Source organism: Aptenodytes patagonicus, chromosome 1 (genome assembly GCF_965638725.1).
Source record: "Aptenodytes patagonicus chromosome 1, bAptPat1.pri.cur, whole genome shotgun sequence".
Lineage (NCBI taxonomy): Eukaryota > Metazoa > Chordata > Aves > Sphenisciformes > Spheniscidae > Aptenodytes > Aptenodytes patagonicus.
In genome coordinates this window covers 173,067,374-173,084,678 of record NC_134949.1, presented here as the reverse complement: position 1 = coordinate 173,084,678, position 17,305 = coordinate 173,067,374, and the positions used below count along the sequence as shown (strand labels likewise).

Genomic DNA, 17,305 nt, shown 5'->3' with positions numbered 1-17,305 from the left:
TCAGTTACTACTGGAGTCCAAGAGGACTGACACTCTCACTCCAACTGATTTTTCTTTAAGTCACAGATTGTAATATGGCAATAGGTATCGATACGATATGATTAGATATCTCTAATGGAGAATCCAGATGCCATTTGCAACTACTAGGTATCACCATAGTAGCAATAAACACAGTAAAATCCCATGTGGCTTTCTACTTAAGCTATTTAAGATGTTCGTGTTCCACAGGGACATGTATAGAAATCTAGAGCTGAAACCACATTAAATCATAAATTTGATACCACTTCTATGCAGAAATAAACTGCTCATCAGCATTTTCTTCCTCTGAAGACTGTAACTCTATATTTCTCTTTAACAAAGGGTGTGAAAAGGTGCTTGATGTATTATAACTAGCGATAGAATAAGACAAATAAAGTTTGCAGGGCATTTTGATATTCTTAACTAAGGTGTATCACACAGTTATTATGACTTTTTTTTTTTCCTTTTTATTCAATATATTATTTATTTAGTGTCTTGCAAGATATCTGTATACTTTATGTAGATAATATGTGCAATACAGAAGCTTTTTTTACATATATCACTACCATTTTTCACTTAAACTAATAACTTCTCTGGTAAACTAATAAAACACTGGTATTATTCAGTTATTTTACTGATAATAAAACACAAGCAGATTCTTACTTGTGTTTTCCACTGTTCTATAATAATGGTTAAAATCCCTTGCTCACAAATCACATTCTGTTTCTTCATTTTGAATGGTAAAGCACCAGTCCTCTTCCTTCCTTTGCCTATTTTATAGAAATTTTAAACTGATTATCAGTTACAGCAATTAGTAAGTTAATAGAGTAAAGAAAGAAAAGGCCAGTCCTTACAACCTACTTCTTTTTTTTATGCATTACCATAAAAATCATAATCAATAAAGATGCTCAAGCTAGCCTGATCCCAGCCTGTGGTTCAAAGAGTATGGGACCACACCACAATATCTTTAAAGACTGATTTTCAGTTTTGTAATAAATTTGTCCCATAGCTTTCTTGATCTGCCAACACTTAGTCTTGTCAACTAACCAGATATATTTAAATTTAATTTAAATTAAACAAGTGAAAATCCAAACCAAATACCAGATTATCATATCTGTCTTGATACAAGTTACTTTCACTTTGACTTTCAGTCAGTTTACTTCCAAAGAAGAACCAGTAACAAGAAGTAGACAGGGCTGACTAAGAATAACAAGCTATGGTTCATGAATGCATTCATCAATTCATAAGTTTTCAGTGCAGTGGACTTGTAACTCTCCCACCTTTGGGTTAAAAGACTGTGGACTCAAACCGAGACTATGACTCTCTTAAAACCAGTAGAGACATTCCAACAAAATTATGTTGTTAGTAAATACCTTTAAAATAAAACCTCTTTCCCTAATCCCAAATTCTTAGACTATGTGTGATACAAATGTCCAGCAGTAAAATGTTGTGCTGACATCTCCAAAAGAGAATTATTGTTCTCTACAGCTTCAAAACAAGTAAACTTAGAATTACAGTTTCAGGATTACTGATTACAGGTTCAGAAAAACAGCTTTTCTGTAGTCATGTTTTGAATAGTATTGGAAAGGATGAAAGCTTGTTTGTTTGTTGGTTGGTTGGTTTTTAAGTAAAGGTCTGTATTTTGCAGAAGAGAAGACACTGCTCAAGAACTCCTGGTTCCCAGACAATATCAGTATAATCCAGCTCTCAATGTTGTACATGCTGCCTTTTGATGTTACAGGAAAAAATTATTTAATCCTCTGAGATGTCTGTTCAAGTATCTTGCCTATTTTAACTGAAAGAATATATCTTCACACCTCTTTGCATTTTTTCTTTTCTTTTTTATAATAATAATTATTATATTATTAATTTATTATTATTATTATTATTATTATTATTATTATTATTATTATTATTATTATTATTATTATTATTTTAAAAGCTCTCATGTCATAATGGCTACTGACTTTGATTAAAAAACTGGCTCACTAGAAGAATGTTTCCATAACATCTAATAACAACTTGATTATGAAAATAATTATGGTATAAACCAAATTATTTCACATTACTAGTGATCTATTTAAACATTAATTGTAAGGGTTAGATGGCTGTACAATCCATCAAAGGCCTTTAATTCTTGAAACATCCCATTTATCAGGATGTTCTAGAGAAGCTAATCACAATACACATTTCTTCATCACTCTTAGACATATATAATTAATTAAAAGTTTATGATCTGAAAATCCATTTTTATGCCAAACTGCATGAATAATCTTAAAATTATAATAAATTTACCAAATATAAAACTTAAACCGACATGGTTTTTAGAAGATTTTTTCCTGTTTTGTATATATAACTACGTAATATCAAAAAGACCACTCTAAGACCACATTAATATCCAGTTTTTTAAAAAGTTTGTTTTGAAATCTAACTGCACAATCATGAATCTATTAATGTCCTCTTCAGTAATGTGCAAGATAGTTGTCAAACAGAACTCTAAAAATCACAAAGAAAGTTTACTGTCATGTTTTCTTACTCCTCCCGCTCAATTTCTCTTATCCTTCAGTTAGTTTTCATTAAACATTTCCTGCACATAGGTGCATATAGGGACACCTAGTGGCAGCAACTGATGAAAACTCCCCTGTCAGAAGACCTGGAGGAGTCACCAGTGGTATGAAATCAAGATCACTCTGAATAGCCAGAACATGCAACTTCAGTTCACTGTAAGGCTTCTGTGCTTTTACTGGAGTGAATCCACTTACTTAAAAAACCAAACCAAACCAAACCAAACCAAACCAAACCAAACCAAACCAAACCATTCCTCACTTCCTTTTAATGCAACATAACATAGTTATAGTGCCTATTAAGCAGAATGGTTAAATAATAGATTGATATTTAATTATCACTGTGTAAATAAAGCTTCATATTTATCTTAAATGAAGACCAAACTGTCTCATTAAGAATCAGCCTATTCTATGTTAAGTGAATGCATGTATATAAATATGTGAAACTAACATGTGACATGTTTATATTTTGTAAATACATGTTTAAACATACAATGTAGAGATCCGTAAGACTGGATTTGCTTTTAGAAATCAAATTGAGGATCTACCTTTTTTTTTTTTTTTAATTTTTATAAAATATTCTTGTAAGTTGTCTTAGGTTGTCTTAAATAACACTTCCAAAAAAGTAAAAAAACCTGATAATTCTCAGGCAAAATTATTCAAATGATAAAACCTAAAGCTAAGCACCAGTATCCACTTATAGTTACACAGGACTAAGTTTACAAAAATATATATGTGCTCCTACCTATCATTTACAGTGTCTAGATCCAGTATTCAGAAACCATTGGGACTGGCAAAGTTCTTGCTGGGTACCTTCATGTGCCTCAAGGATCTACATTCCTTGCAGTATATTTTATGGCCAGTAACATTTAACTAGACAGCAATTTTTTCATAGACATTAGGAATCACATTAGTGCTGTTACTACTGAGTCACTTGGAAGTCTAATTTATACATAATCACTGATTCTCAATTTCTGACTTCCCCTGCTTGTTTTGCCTGTGAGGAACAGTTCAATAGAAATTCTCATGGGACACTTAACTCCCCCAAAGTGAACAGGGATAAGATAGGTCAGTCTCTATGTCTGAGGGACAGTATACTCATCATATTCAAATTTCTATTAACTAATCTGGAGTAAAAATTTTAATCCAGATCCTTCTATTGAATGTTTTAGCCATTAAGACAGAAAACACTTGGTAATTCTCTGAGTTTCTCCTGTTATATCTGTTTTACTTACTGTAAGAAAATGAAAGCAGAAATAAAAGAATAACCTAACAGACTTGTACCTGAGGGTTACCCTGGGGTGTAAGAATAAGAATAAACCTCTGTATAATTCCTATCCTACAATTTCCACCAGAAAAACTAAGAAGCTACCCCAGAGGAAGTGTTGAGATCCACATGGAATAAGAATCCTTTTATTTCAGTTATTATGGATAGATTTAGATACCTAATATTAGATGTATTTGATGTAATATAATTTTAATTATTTGATAATCCTAAGTATAGCAAGGAGATAAGAGAGATGAAAAGTCTCATCTAATGTATAATGGCAGAACAGTTTAGGAAATTTTAGAGAGATTTTTTCCTATATGTCACTTAATCCATGCCATGTCCTATTGCAAATGCTGAAAGTTTAGCTAGTATTTTTGGGAGAATGGAACTGAGTTGAATATGTTTTTCATAAGAAGTAGTAATAGGAAGCATAGGAAAATAGAGCTGGAAGGGACTATCTAAATTTCTACATCCTCACAGTTGTGGGTTACCATATACTAGATATGTAGTAAAAAAAAAAAAAAAAAAAGGTCTAGAGAACTTTTACTCTAGATGGTGCTACCCACTTTCCAATACTGACTCAAAACTTTTAATTTTGCAGTACAGACCAAAAGTCAGACCTCTAAAGTTCCTTGGAGAAAAAGAAAAAAGGGGGGAAGACAGGAAACAAGGGCACCACCAACAGTCTACTGAGGCCCCTGCAATAGGAGGAAATATGTTAGAAATTGTTTGCAGAATGTTTTAGAAATTAAAACATGTCCCTTTTTACAAAGGAGAACAAAAGAAAGAAATAAATTAACAGAACTCAGAATCTAAATTATACAGTAAGGGGAGAAAACATCCTTCCTGACCCGAGAGCCTGCAGTAAGCCCTGAGGCAGAGAACAGATACAGTATAAATGTAGAACAACCATATTCCACCTTCTTCAAAAAGCCCTTTCCTTCCCAACTCGGCACAAATGTCATTTTTCTAACAGGAACTGTCCCATTAAATTACACAATATTTTCCGTAACTTTTTCAAGTTCTGTCTTAAAACAACTTTGGTTTATTTGCCTGGTTACCTATTTGGAAGACCTTTCCAGTACCTCACTTCACAGATGGTCAGTAAATTTCTTCACATTTCTAGGCTATGTTAAAGTATAATCAATACATAAGTATTTGATGGCATGCCAACATTACTCTCTAGTTCAAACACTTTCTGTTTTTTTTAGTATTTAACTAAAAATGCATTTGTAAGGAATCACATGCCCTTTCAATATCTATTTGGCTATGTATGCCTTTTTTTTTTTTTTTAAAAATCTCTCTTCTGTAGACACATTTTCCATGCCCTAATTACCCTAGTTGCTTTCTGATCTTTAAATTTCATTTTAAGAACTTCCTTGAGTGCATGACTAGAACCATGAATAATACAATAGGAACTCATGAAAAAGCACATCCGTTACAATAGTATTAATGCCTTCCCATCTATTAGGACAATCCTGCCCAATACATCATAGAATCACATTTCTCTTTTCCCTTTATATCAGTACTTCTTTTATAATGGCAACATATAGTCACTTTCTGATTGACCACTACCTTCAGATTTTTAGAATTTGGTATAAAATTGGATTTTCCTAGTTTATAGCAAACCTTTTCATTCATGACTTTGTAGATTGCATTATTCAATTTCACACCATTCCTATCAGTCCAGGACAAAAGAAAATAATATATAAATACACATGAATTAAATTTATAAATATTGATGTGTTAAAATACTGACAGTAACATTAAATTTGTAAACATTTATATAGTGTATAAATATTTACATATATATGTATCTCAACACAAACACAGACACATATATAGATATTGATATAGATATGTATGTATAAGTGTATATATATACATGAATATATACATATATGTGTGTATATACAAGTCTTCTTGTCTGATTATCTTGTTCTCAGCAAGACCTCTAGTTTTGTATGGTCTACAAACTCGGTGCAGACCCACTTACCTTACACCCTGAAATCAGTGCTAAGTGTATTACAAAGGACTGGACTCAAAACTGGCCACCAAGAAACTCCACTAATGACTTCCATCCATTCAGATAACTCCCCTCAACATTATGTACTGTCCCCTTGTCTAAGCTTCTCGGAAATTTTTGACTTGCTTACTTCTGGACTTGTATTTCATGTGTTGATCCTTTCAGGACTCTGGGACAGAAATTTTCTGGACCAAATGCTTGTGCCACACAGTACCAGATATGCTGATGATGTGATTTGTCTTGCCCTATTCCTACTTTCATTACATATCAAAATTTACATATACAGTCTTACCAGAAACAGAAGCAACTTTTCCAGTAAATATTTAGTCCAGGCCTACTTTATTCTTAATGTCTACCCCATCCTTTAACATTCATCCCTCTTCTTAAGTTCTCATTTTACTTACATGTAGCTTCAGAAGTTTTTACTATGTTTCAGTTTTCTGTGCAAGTTTTGGTTTAACAAGGTTTCTGACCATTCTCAGTTTGGTTTTATACTTTCTAATTGTTGATGCAGATTTCTCCTTGCTAATCAATCTCTCTTTTCCATTCTTTATAGGTTTTGTGCTTACACTTAATAACTTGCTTAAGGTTTTTACCTTCTGGTAATTCTTTTTCATCCCTGTTGTTTGGGTTTGGGTTTTTTTGTTTGTTTCTCCCCCTCTACCCCAATGTAAATGTCCTTCTCAACGTCCTTCTTGTATTATTCATTCAATAACATAATGTATGTTATTATACATATAATGTATGTATGTAGGTCAATAATGTAACATTCAATAGAGTTTGCATTTTTTTACATAAAGTAATGTCATGCCTTATCTGAATTCTAATTCTGGTGCTCCTCACTCAAGACTTTCTCAGTAAACTTTTTTTTCTCAGTTTGCTTTTCTGAAACACTGGGCTGCAGTTACAGATCCTCCACATTTTTCTGTCTTGCAACTTCACATGAAGTGGAAAAGCTCAAAACCACCAGATTTAAGATTATTTTCTATCATCAGTTTTTTTCCTGCAGATCCTATCATTCACTAAAATTAAGCCTAAGTTATCCTTGCCTCTTGCTTGCTCAGTGTCTGTTCAATAGAAGAAGCTATCCTCTATCATGTTCAAATTCATATCATCCCCAACATCATTGGTTGAATTTTTTTCTGATATTTGCCTGTGATAAATCACACAGATTCGCGTAATCACACAATATCAATTTTTACTTTTTTTTGTTTTTGTAGGCATTATTATCCAGGTCAAATCTGTACCAGCAGATTCATAATAGACTGCATCCCCATGAAGCTTTTTTCCTACCCTTTGCTCAATAACTTTCATTCCAGCAGACGCTATCTCACCTTCATCCTCAAATTTAACTTCTTTATTGCACTATTGCTAAATAGTCTTTACTTCTTAGCAGTTTTTAGTGCATTAACATGAAATTATTTCACCACCTTTTTTGTCTTTCCTAAACAGTGTATATCCTTCAGTTCCAATATATTTCACTTACAACTTTGGTACCTCCATGTTCCCGTTTTCTCATAATGTCTGGTTCCACACGCTATATCAACTGTTCCTGCTACTCTTACTGATTGAAGTACTATCAGTATTGATAGAAGTACTAGTACAGGGGGTAGACCTGTACAGTTACAAGTTGTTGTAGATATAATCCATGTATTCATCATATCCTTTTGTTTATCTATCTTTTCTGTTGTTCCATCCTCATTCACGTCTCTCTATTTGTATTCCATATGAGGATTATATGAGTTACTTCCAACTTTCCTCCTGAGTTTTTCAGTTTAAAGGTTTTTAGGATCTCCTGGTTTAATAAAAGGCAGATGAAAGATAAATTAGCAAAAGGCAACACACTATAGTAATAAAGACCTCTTTATTTCTCATAAATTTAGCAGCATTTATTGTTTGATGTTCCTGTGCTCAGGTTTATCATGACAGTTCTAGTTCAAATATTCAGATATAACTTTCCACTGTAAGGAATACTTTCAGACTATGTAGACTCCATTTGAATGGAGTCTAATTCCTTACTGATTTTCAGCTGTGCCCTCTCATGCTAGTCATGCATATTGAAATAAATATTCTGCAAAACTCTACAGAACTTTAAGGTATTTTACTAAAAATATAATGTTAATCATAATAAGAATGAATGGAACAGCAGCATGATAGTTCTACACTAATAACTATTTAAACCTCATGTGTGCTACTAAAATAATCTAGCAGTCTAACAACTTGGAAGTAAGATTTTATTAAATCGGATTTTCTATTCATTATACTTTTTAATATCTCATTAGCACAGAACCAGAATAGTTAAACTGAAACATATGTACAATACTGACTTTTACATAATAGTTTTTAACACAATTTCAGGTTTATGAAATGTCAACTTTTCCAAAAAGGTTTCGTTGAAAGAGTTAAGCTCAGACTAGCTGCCAAGGTTATTTAAAATATCTTTCTTTCTTATGAATAAAAGTATTTATGTGTGTCTAATTGTGTGTATCAGAGAGAAAAATAGCATAGAAACACAGACAGATGCTCTAAATATGACAGGCCTTAAAAATACAAGCATATATGCATAAAATCCCATATATTCAAAATGCAGAATTATTAATTCAAAACAAAAATGTTTTTCAAAAAAAGTGAGGTCATAAAAAACTCCTGTAAAACGTCCCTATTCGCTATCTGTGAATTCTTTTTATTCCACAATCGTCATATATTTCATGTGGAATATTAGAAAAGCTTTAAAGAGCATGTGTGGGGAAAAAAAAAAGTGTCTAGTGCGGTTTGGTATTCTTTTCCTGACTACAAATAGTATCTTGGAACTCAATCTAAAGCCATTCAAAACCTTCCACTGAATCAGTTGGGTTTGCATCAAAACAGGCATGTCAGAGATTCTTTAATAATAGAAGTAAGTACTTTGTCCCACTGAGCAGCTTTCCAAAGCTTCTACAAGGTCAGGAGTATTATCCGGTTTATATAAGAAAGTTGCCTTCCATCCAAACACCAGATTTTGCATATTTCAGGCCTAGGGAAAGAGGATTTGAGTCACACTCCTTTTACATTTGCAAAGAGAAGAAGACACCTTTTGGGGAAGGCTGAGCATTAAGAAAAAGGTGGTTCTTTACAATCATCCCTGGGTGTAGCATGTTGGGATGTTAAGATACGAGTTGACAGAGGTATCCTGAAGATATAGATGTGATGAATTCACATATCATATGCAGAGTGTTCTTCCCTCCTAAGCGTTTAGACTCACACAAGGAAACCCATGAAGGCACAACTATGTCTGGCATTACATTTGAGTTGAAGCTGGATTCCAACCTCTGTGCTGTGCACATGGGATGTACTTTATGTGTTCCTGTATGCGTAACACCTGTTCAATTTACACACTAAAATGTACACAGCACATAAGAGTAACGAATAACACAAATGCGAACATGTGCACATCTTTGCATCTATGCAATTAAATTACCTTTTTTTTTCCTTAAAGATCAGCCAAATATGTAATTTCGCGGAAGATAAAAACCTAAAGCTAAACGTAAAAACCATCACCGCTGCCACAGCCAGCTTTGCACGGAAAAAAACCTCCATGTTCCGTATGCAAACGGAAAAACGGCAGTTCTCCCAACCGGCAACAAAGAGAACGCGGTCAGCACAGCTTCGCCTGCTTCGTCTCTCCCCGTCGCGGCCGCCGACGCCCCCCGGTAAGCCGGTCCTCCCGCGGCGGCCGCCCGCGCTGCGGGGCTGCCCTGCGCGGTGCAGCGCGGCCCATCCGCCGCCCTGCGCTGCCACCTGGCGGCGGCGGGAGGCGCCGCACCGCACCGCACCGCGCCGTGGCGGCAGCCCGCGGCCAGGCAGCCCAGCGGCGGCGGCCGCCCGGAGCGCTCGGGCTCGCCGCCGGCACCGCGGCCTCCCCCCTTGCCGCGGGGAGCGGGCCGGGCGGGGGTGGGGGGCGCCCGCAGAGTCGCTTAGTTGTTGCTGCTGCGTCCCCCCCTCCCCGACCCCCTCCGCGCCCCGTGGCTGGGGTAGGCAGAGGGGAAAAGAGAAAATAAACGACCCCGACACGCGTCCCGCGTCTCCGGTGTCGGAGGATGCGTGTAGCGAAACGCGCCTTTCCTTTCACTGCGACCACTCAATTCCCCACCGTCTCCGTGGATGCAGCGGAGGCTCCCGCACACTGAACACCGGCAGCGGCGGCCGCCGGGCCACCGGCTCCCGCCGCCCGCTCCGCTCCGCTCCGCTCCGCGCCGCCCGGCCGCAGCCAGCAGGCGCTGCGGGGAGAGGACGGGGGGCAGCTGCGCCGCCGCGCCGGTGCCTACCGCGGGCCGCCGGGCACCGCGACTGCGGCCCGACGGCGCGTGGGAGAGCGGAGGCGGCGTCCGGGGCGGCGGCGGAGCGCGGGGAAAGTTGGCCCGTGCCGGGGAAAGTGTGAGTACAGCCCCGGGGTGCGTGGGGTGGGGGGTGGGGGGCGGGGGCGGGAGCGCGGCGCTCGTACCGGCATGTGTGTGCCTGCGCGTGTGCGTGTGCGGTGTGTGACCGTGCGTGCGGGGTGCGCGGCGCCGAGCGGGGCCGGCTGCCCGCCGCGCCCTCAGCCGGGGACACCCGCCCCGCCGCCCCGGACCGCGGCCCTCCCCCGCGGCCCCCTCCCTCCCGCCTCCGTCGCCACCCCCCGCCGCCTCTCTCCTTCCCGCGCCCCCCCTCCCCGCTCAGCCCCCCCCGCCGCCGCCCCGCCCTCGCTCCCCTCCCACACACCCCCCCCCCTCCCCCCCGCTGCGCTGAGCGGCGGCGGGGAGAGCGCGGCGCTCCGCCGGCCGCCCCCGCCCCTGCCGTGAGGGCGCGCGCCGGAGTGCGCGTGCGGGGCGCGCGCCCCCGCTGCTGCCCGGGCAAGCAAGCAAGCGCGCGCGCCCGCGCGTCTTTGAGTGTGTGTGTGTGTGCGCGCGCGTGTGTGTGCGCGTGTGTGTGTGCGCCCCTGTGCGAGCGCTGGTGTGCCTCGGCGCCGCCTGCGTGCGGGGGGTGTTTGTGTGCGTTGCGTTCCGCACCGAGCCTCCCCGGCTGCTGCGATACTCGCCTCCGCCGCCGCCTCCGCCGCCGCCGCCCCGGCGGCTCCGCGCAGCGCCCGCGCAGCGGGTAGGCATCTTCATGGGTTGCCACCATGCTCGGGCCCCGGAGATTTCGGGCGAAGTAAGTACCGGGGTTGACTTTTCTCGCGCTCTCTTTCTCTCTTTTCTTCCTCCCTTCCTTCCTCCCCCGCCCCTTCACCGCCGGGTCTTTCCTTGCTGTTGCTTTCCACCCCCAACCCCTCCCCCGCCCCCCCCCCCCCCCCGAAAGCCATTTCTCCCAACTCTGGGTGCTGCTCAGTTGGGTGGCAGTGTCCGGCTGGGGCTGCTTGCTTGCTTGCTGCTGCTGTCGGCGGTACTGAAAGCTGCTTCGAGCCGGATATGCAGTGCGGTAATCTAAGGGTTGAACTCTTCGGGGAAAAAACCACACACACAAGAAAAATCCCGATGCAACCCCTTTCCTTTTCTCCCTCCCCCCCCCCCCCCGCGCGCCCCCCCCCCCCCCCAATATGAACCTCTGTAGGGAGCTGGCGAACAGCAGCATGCAATCATCACAGAGGGGTTTCCAGGGCGGGATTGCAACCTTGCATATAGCCAGCTACAACTTTATTTTCTTTACCTCCCATCCCCCTACCCCCTTTTTTTTTTTTTCAGGGAAAGGGAGAAAGGAGGAGGGAGGGAATATTGTATTTGCCTCCTTTACTAACCATAATTGAATTAAAGTTGTAAAATGCTTGGGAGTTTAACACTGACCGGGCAGGTTTTCCATGGCTTTTTTTTTTTTTTTCCTCTGAAGAACTGTCGGTTAATGGATGAATGGATCTGATCGAGCTGAGAAAGAATATGCTAGATACATGCCTTTGAGTAAGATTTCTGCTGCCTTTATGCAGTGAAGCCCTTTGCTTTGAGTAATTCTGATCCAGTTGACGTCTGGTCAAAATTAGAGAGAGATTCGCCGAGACTTCTGATTTCTTGCTGCATGACTGCCTTTGCTGCAAGTGCTAGATTTGCAGCCTTGAACCTGATGCCACAGGAGATGTCTTGCAGTACTGAGACTTCCCGGTTTTTAGGATGTGTTCCTCCAAACCAGAGTTGTGGCATGAGGATTGGAGCTCTGAGGTGGACGATAGAAAATGCAAGCCTGCTCCAAGATCCCAGCATTTAAGCCTGGATGTTTTATTAGTCTTCCCCTACCAACACACACAATGCATTTATTTTCCCTATTCATATTGCTTTTAGACTAGTAGAAGTAGAAGAAAGCCACAAGGAGTCAAAAAGACTGCAAGAAAGAATGGAAATGGGATTTGTTTCCAGCCAGGTGGAATTCGGGTACTAAATTACTGATGTAGGTCAATGGTAGGATTTCCCTTCCACCCCCCTTGGCTTTTAATCAGCCTGGGTGTCTTCTCCCCTAAAGGATGAAGAGTACTGACAGCCATCGCTGCTTATAATCAGTAACTCTGATGCTTGGAGTGTTGGCGATGAGATATTTCCGTGAGACCTATTTAGATCTCTCCACTTCTACCAGGCTAGTTTTGCAGAACGTTGGGAATAAGCGATATGTCAGATATGGCTGAGACGCCGAAGATGATCCGCATGTTTTACATTTTTCACAAATTTTGGGTGAGTGGTTAAAACATTTCCTTTAAGTGTGTGTGTGTGTGTGTATATGTGTGTGTGTAAGAACTGAAGACCTCTGCTTGATAGTCAGCTCTGTTACACTGTATATAACTCGTGGAGGGGGGGTTGTCATAAAATCAATTAAAATTATTTACTTGTGTAAAGATACAAAATTTCTCTCACTGAAGAGAGCTGTTAAGTGCACTGAAGTAGGAGGTTAACGTACTTAATCTCATTACTGAAGGATTCCACCACAAAAGTCATCTAGGGGGTGAGTGTGTGTGTGTGTGTGTGTGTGTGTGCGTGCATGCCTGTGTGGGTGGGTGTGCGCTTTGTAAATGTATAGATAGAAAAAAAACACACCATAAAACAGTTTTAAGAAATGGGTGATGTGGAGAATGTGTCAGTATTCTCTCTGTTGCATTGAGCTGCTGTTTTCAGCACTGAGCGTTTTTCTTTGGATTCCTACCATGGCATTTCCACCACCGGTTAAAAATCGAGGTAGAAGGAAGGGAAGACCTTGGTGCGCTGTTCACTGGGGAGGTTCTGAAGGGAAGGGGGAGCTGGGTAATAGGGGAGGTGGGAAACCTCGTAAAATGGTGCTTCTTTTCTCTTAAATTACAACCGTGAAACTGAACTGACAGCCATTTTCTGTATATTTATGGGGCTGGTCGTGAAAAAGAAATCCAAGGAAGCATTGAAATGCACCCCACAGGAACAGAACCAGAACAATTCCTACTGTGACCTCACCTTTTTAAACACCGCAGGCATTTGACTCACTAGGAGTTGCCCATCAACATTTTAATCAATGCATGTCATCCAGTTTTCAAAAGTGTGGGAATTAGAAGTGACAGGAGGGGTTTTTTTTTTGTTTGATTAACAATCTGTTCCCTACCCCACTGAAGATATACATAAACTTTGTGTCCATTTTAAATTCTATGGGGCTATGCTATTATGCTGCTTTCTTTTTTTCTCCTTACCCTTACAGGAAATAAAATGTACGCTTGCTGCTCTACAGTAACTTTGGAACAGGACCTCAACAAAAAAATGCATATCTGGATGCTGCAGACGATCGCATTTGCTTTAACATCTCTAGTCCTTTCATGGGCAGAAAGCATCGAGTATTATGGGGAAATCTGTGATAATGCATGTCCTTGTGAGGAGAAGGACAGCATCTTAACAGTGAGCTGTGAAAACAGAGGGATCATCAGCCTTTTTGAGATCAGTCCACCAAGGTTCCCTGTCTACCACCTCTTGTTGTCTGGGAACCTTTTGAACAGGCTGTACCCAAACCAGTTTGTCAATTACACGGGGGCTTCCATTTTGCATCTGGGGAGCAATGACATACAAGACATCGAAACGGGGGCCTTTCATGGGCTGAGAGGTTTAAGGAGGCTGCACCTGAACAATAATAAGCTGGAACTTTTACGAGATGACACTTTCCTCGGGCTAGAGAGTTTGGAGTACCTACAGGTTGATTATAATTATATTAGTGTCATTGAACCTAATGCCTTCAGCAAACTGCATTTGCTGCAGGTGCTGATTCTCAATGATAACCTCCTCTCCAGTTTGCCCAACAACCTTTTCCGTTTTGTGCCCTTAACTCACTTGGACCTGAGGGGTAACCGGCTGAAGCTGTTGCCCTATGTGGGCCTTTTGCAGCACATGGATAAAGTGGTGGAGCTGCAGCTGGAGGAAAACCCCTGGAATTGCTCCTGTGAGTTGATTGCTTTAAAGGATTGGCTGGACAGTATCTCCTACTCTGCTCTGGTGGGAGATGTGGTTTGTGAGACCCCTTTCCGCTTACATGGTCGAGACTTGGATGAAGTCTCCAAGCAGGAGCTTTGCCCCAGGAGGCTCATCTCGGATTATGAAATGAGACCGCAGACACCATTAAGCACCACAGGGTATTTCCACACTACCCCGGCTTCGGTCAACTCCGTGGCCACGTCTTCTTCAGCTGTTTACAAATCCCCCTTGAAGCCCCCCAAAGGGACCCGCCAACCCAACAAGACAAGGGTGCGCCCCACCTCCCGCCTGCCCTCAAAAGACCTGGGATACAGCAACTACGGCCCCAGCATTGCCTACCAGACCAAATCCCCGGTGCCTTTGGAGTGCCCCACTGCCTGCACTTGCAACTTGCAGATTTCCGACCTGGGCCTCAATGTCAATTGTCAGGAGAGGAAGATTGAGAGCATTTCTGAACTGCAGCCCAAACCCTATAATCCTAAGAAGATGTATCTGACGGAGAACTACATTGCTCTGGTACGCAGGGCAGATTTTGTGGATGCTACTGGGCTGGATTTGCTGCACCTGGGCAATAATCGGATCTCGGTCATTCAGGACCGGGCTTTTGGGGATTTAACTAATTTGCGAAGGCTGTACCTGAATGGGAACCGGATCGAGCGGCTGAGCCCAGAGCTGTTCTATGGGCTGCAAAGCCTGCAGTACCTCTTCCTGCAGTACAACGTCATCCGGGAGATAGAGGCAGGCACCTTTGAAACCTGTCCCCAACCTTCAGCTCTTGTTTCTAAACAACAATCTGCTGAGGTCTTTGCCAGGGAATATTTTTTCTGGTCTGTCTCTCTACAGGCTGAGCCTGCGGAGCAACCACTTCTCCTACCTGCCAGTGAGCGGGGTGCTGGACCAGCTGAAATCCCTGCTGCAGATCGACCTGCACGAGAACCCCTGGGACTGCACCTGCGACGTGGTGGGCATGAAGCTGTGGCTGGAGCAGCTCAACACCGGTGTCCTGGTGGACCAGGTTATCTGCGAGTCCCCTAAGAAGTTTGCCCAGAGCGACATGCGGGCCGTCCGGGCGGAGCTGCTGTGCCCCGACTACTCGGACATCGTCGTCTCCACGCCCACGCCGTCCCCGGGCCAGCTGCCGGCCAGGACCACCCCCTCCTCCTCCACCGTGCGCCTCAACGGCACGGCGGCGGCAGGCGGCTCTGCGCCCGCGGGCGGCGCCGGCGGCGGCAGCTCCTCGGTGCCGCTCTCGGTGCTGATCCTCAGCCTGCTGCTCGTCTTCATCATGTCCGTCTTCGTGGCGGCGGGGCTTTTCGTCCTGGTGATGAAGCGGCGCAAGAAGGGCCAGGGTGACCACGCCAGCGCCAACAACTCCGACGTGAGCTCCTTCAACATGCAGTACAGCGTCTACAGCGGCGGCCACCACCACCACCCCCACCTGCAGCAGCACCCGCCCCACCGCGGCGGCGGCGGGGGGGGCGGCGGCGGGGGGGGCGCGGCGCTGCCCAAAGTGAAGACCCCCGCCGGCCACGTCTACGAGTACATCCCGCACTCCCTGGGCCACATGTGCAAAAACCCCATCTACCGGTCCCGGGAGGGCAACGCGGGCGAGGATTACAAAGACCTCCACGAGCTCAAGGTCACCTACAGCAGCCACCCCCTGCAAGCCGGGGGGGGCGCGCCGCCGCCTCCGCCGCCCCCGCCGCCGCCGGCGCCCGGCGGGGAGGATGCGCCCGTGCGCAGCCCCGCGTACAGCGTGAGCACCATCGAGCCGCGGGAGGAGCTGCTCTCCCCGGTGCAAGACGCCGATCGCTTTTACAGGGGCATTTTGGAGCCCGACAAACACTCCTCCTCCTCCACGCTGGGCACACCCGGCTCCACTCTCCCCGACTACCCCAAGCTCCCCGCCGCCTACACCTACTCCCCCAACTATGACCTTAGGCGTGCCCACCAGTACTTGCACCCGGGGCCGGGGGACGGCAGGCTCCGGGAGACGGTGCTCTACAGCCCCCCGAGTACTGTCTATGTAGAGCCCAACAGGAACGAGTATCTGGAGCTAAAAGCAAAACTAAACGCAGAGCCGGACTACCTCGAAGTGCTGGAAAAACAGACCACATTCAGCCAGTTCTGAGAAACAGCCCCCCCCCCCCCCCGCGCCCCCCCCGCCAACCACAGCAGCTCCTTCTCTAGAGTATTTGTATTTAACAACCACACGCAAAACAAAGAAACGTAAATGCTGACCTCCCCCCCCCCCCCCCGCCCCACTCCTTTTTTCCCCCTTTAATTCATTTTATTGTAGGGTGAAGTGCCTTGGCACAGGATTTTTCAGCTTCGGGGAATGATTCTGAAAGGGTGTGCTGTTTATTTTATTTTCAGTTTGTGTGGAGGTTTTTTTCCTTCTTTTTTTCTTTTACTGTGTTTGGAAGTAGGAAACCACCTATTGTGTAAATGGGGCACAACACTGGTATTGTGCGTGTGTCCATGTGTGCTGGGGGAAGGTGGCAGGAGGGTCTTGCCAGGTCATATTCAGGTTACAAGTACAAAAGTCATGGTCACTTTTTTTTTTCTTTTTGTACAGACATTGTTTATTTTGTTTTCTTTCTGGTTGAAGAGTACAGCGCACATTTTCCCCTTTTAGCCATGGGTGAGTCTAAATGGCTTTTATGGAGAGATTAGCACACCCCGACTTTAATACAAGGTTTCCTTTTTTTAAGGATGTGTTTGTATGCTTTCTGGACTTTTGAATTAAAAAATATATTATGATCTTTAAAAGGATCACTGTAGATGTGGACAAATCATTAAAGAGTGCAGAGATATATGATCCATAACTGGTTAGTGAAAATAACTTATTGATGAAATATAAAAAAAAATATTTTATTGTAGCACCTATTTTTATATGCACATTAGCATTTCTCTTTCCTTCACTATTTTAGGGCCTAATCCTGCAAATTCTTACTCACTTGAGTATCTCTACTTGTGAAAGAAGTCCCAGCTTAGGCCTTCATCCTGCAGGCAC

General features: G+C 43.4%; 1 protein-coding gene across 1 annotated transcript; it reads left to right on the top strand.

Annotated features, from left to right (window-relative positions):
- Positions 1–10,975: 10,975 nt before the first annotated feature.
- Positions 10,976–16,422, top strand: SLITRK5 (SLIT and NTRK like family member 5). The gene is given in 4 exon segments (XM_076362233.1): positions 10,976–11,044; positions 11,717–12,543; positions 13,529–15,042; positions 15,044–16,422. Coding segments are annotated over 2 exon segments (2,883 nt in total). The 5' UTR covers positions 10,976–11,044; positions 11,717–12,543; positions 13,529–13,536; the 3' UTR covers positions 16,421–16,422.
- The last annotated feature ends 883 nt before the right edge of the window (positions 16,423–17,305 follow it).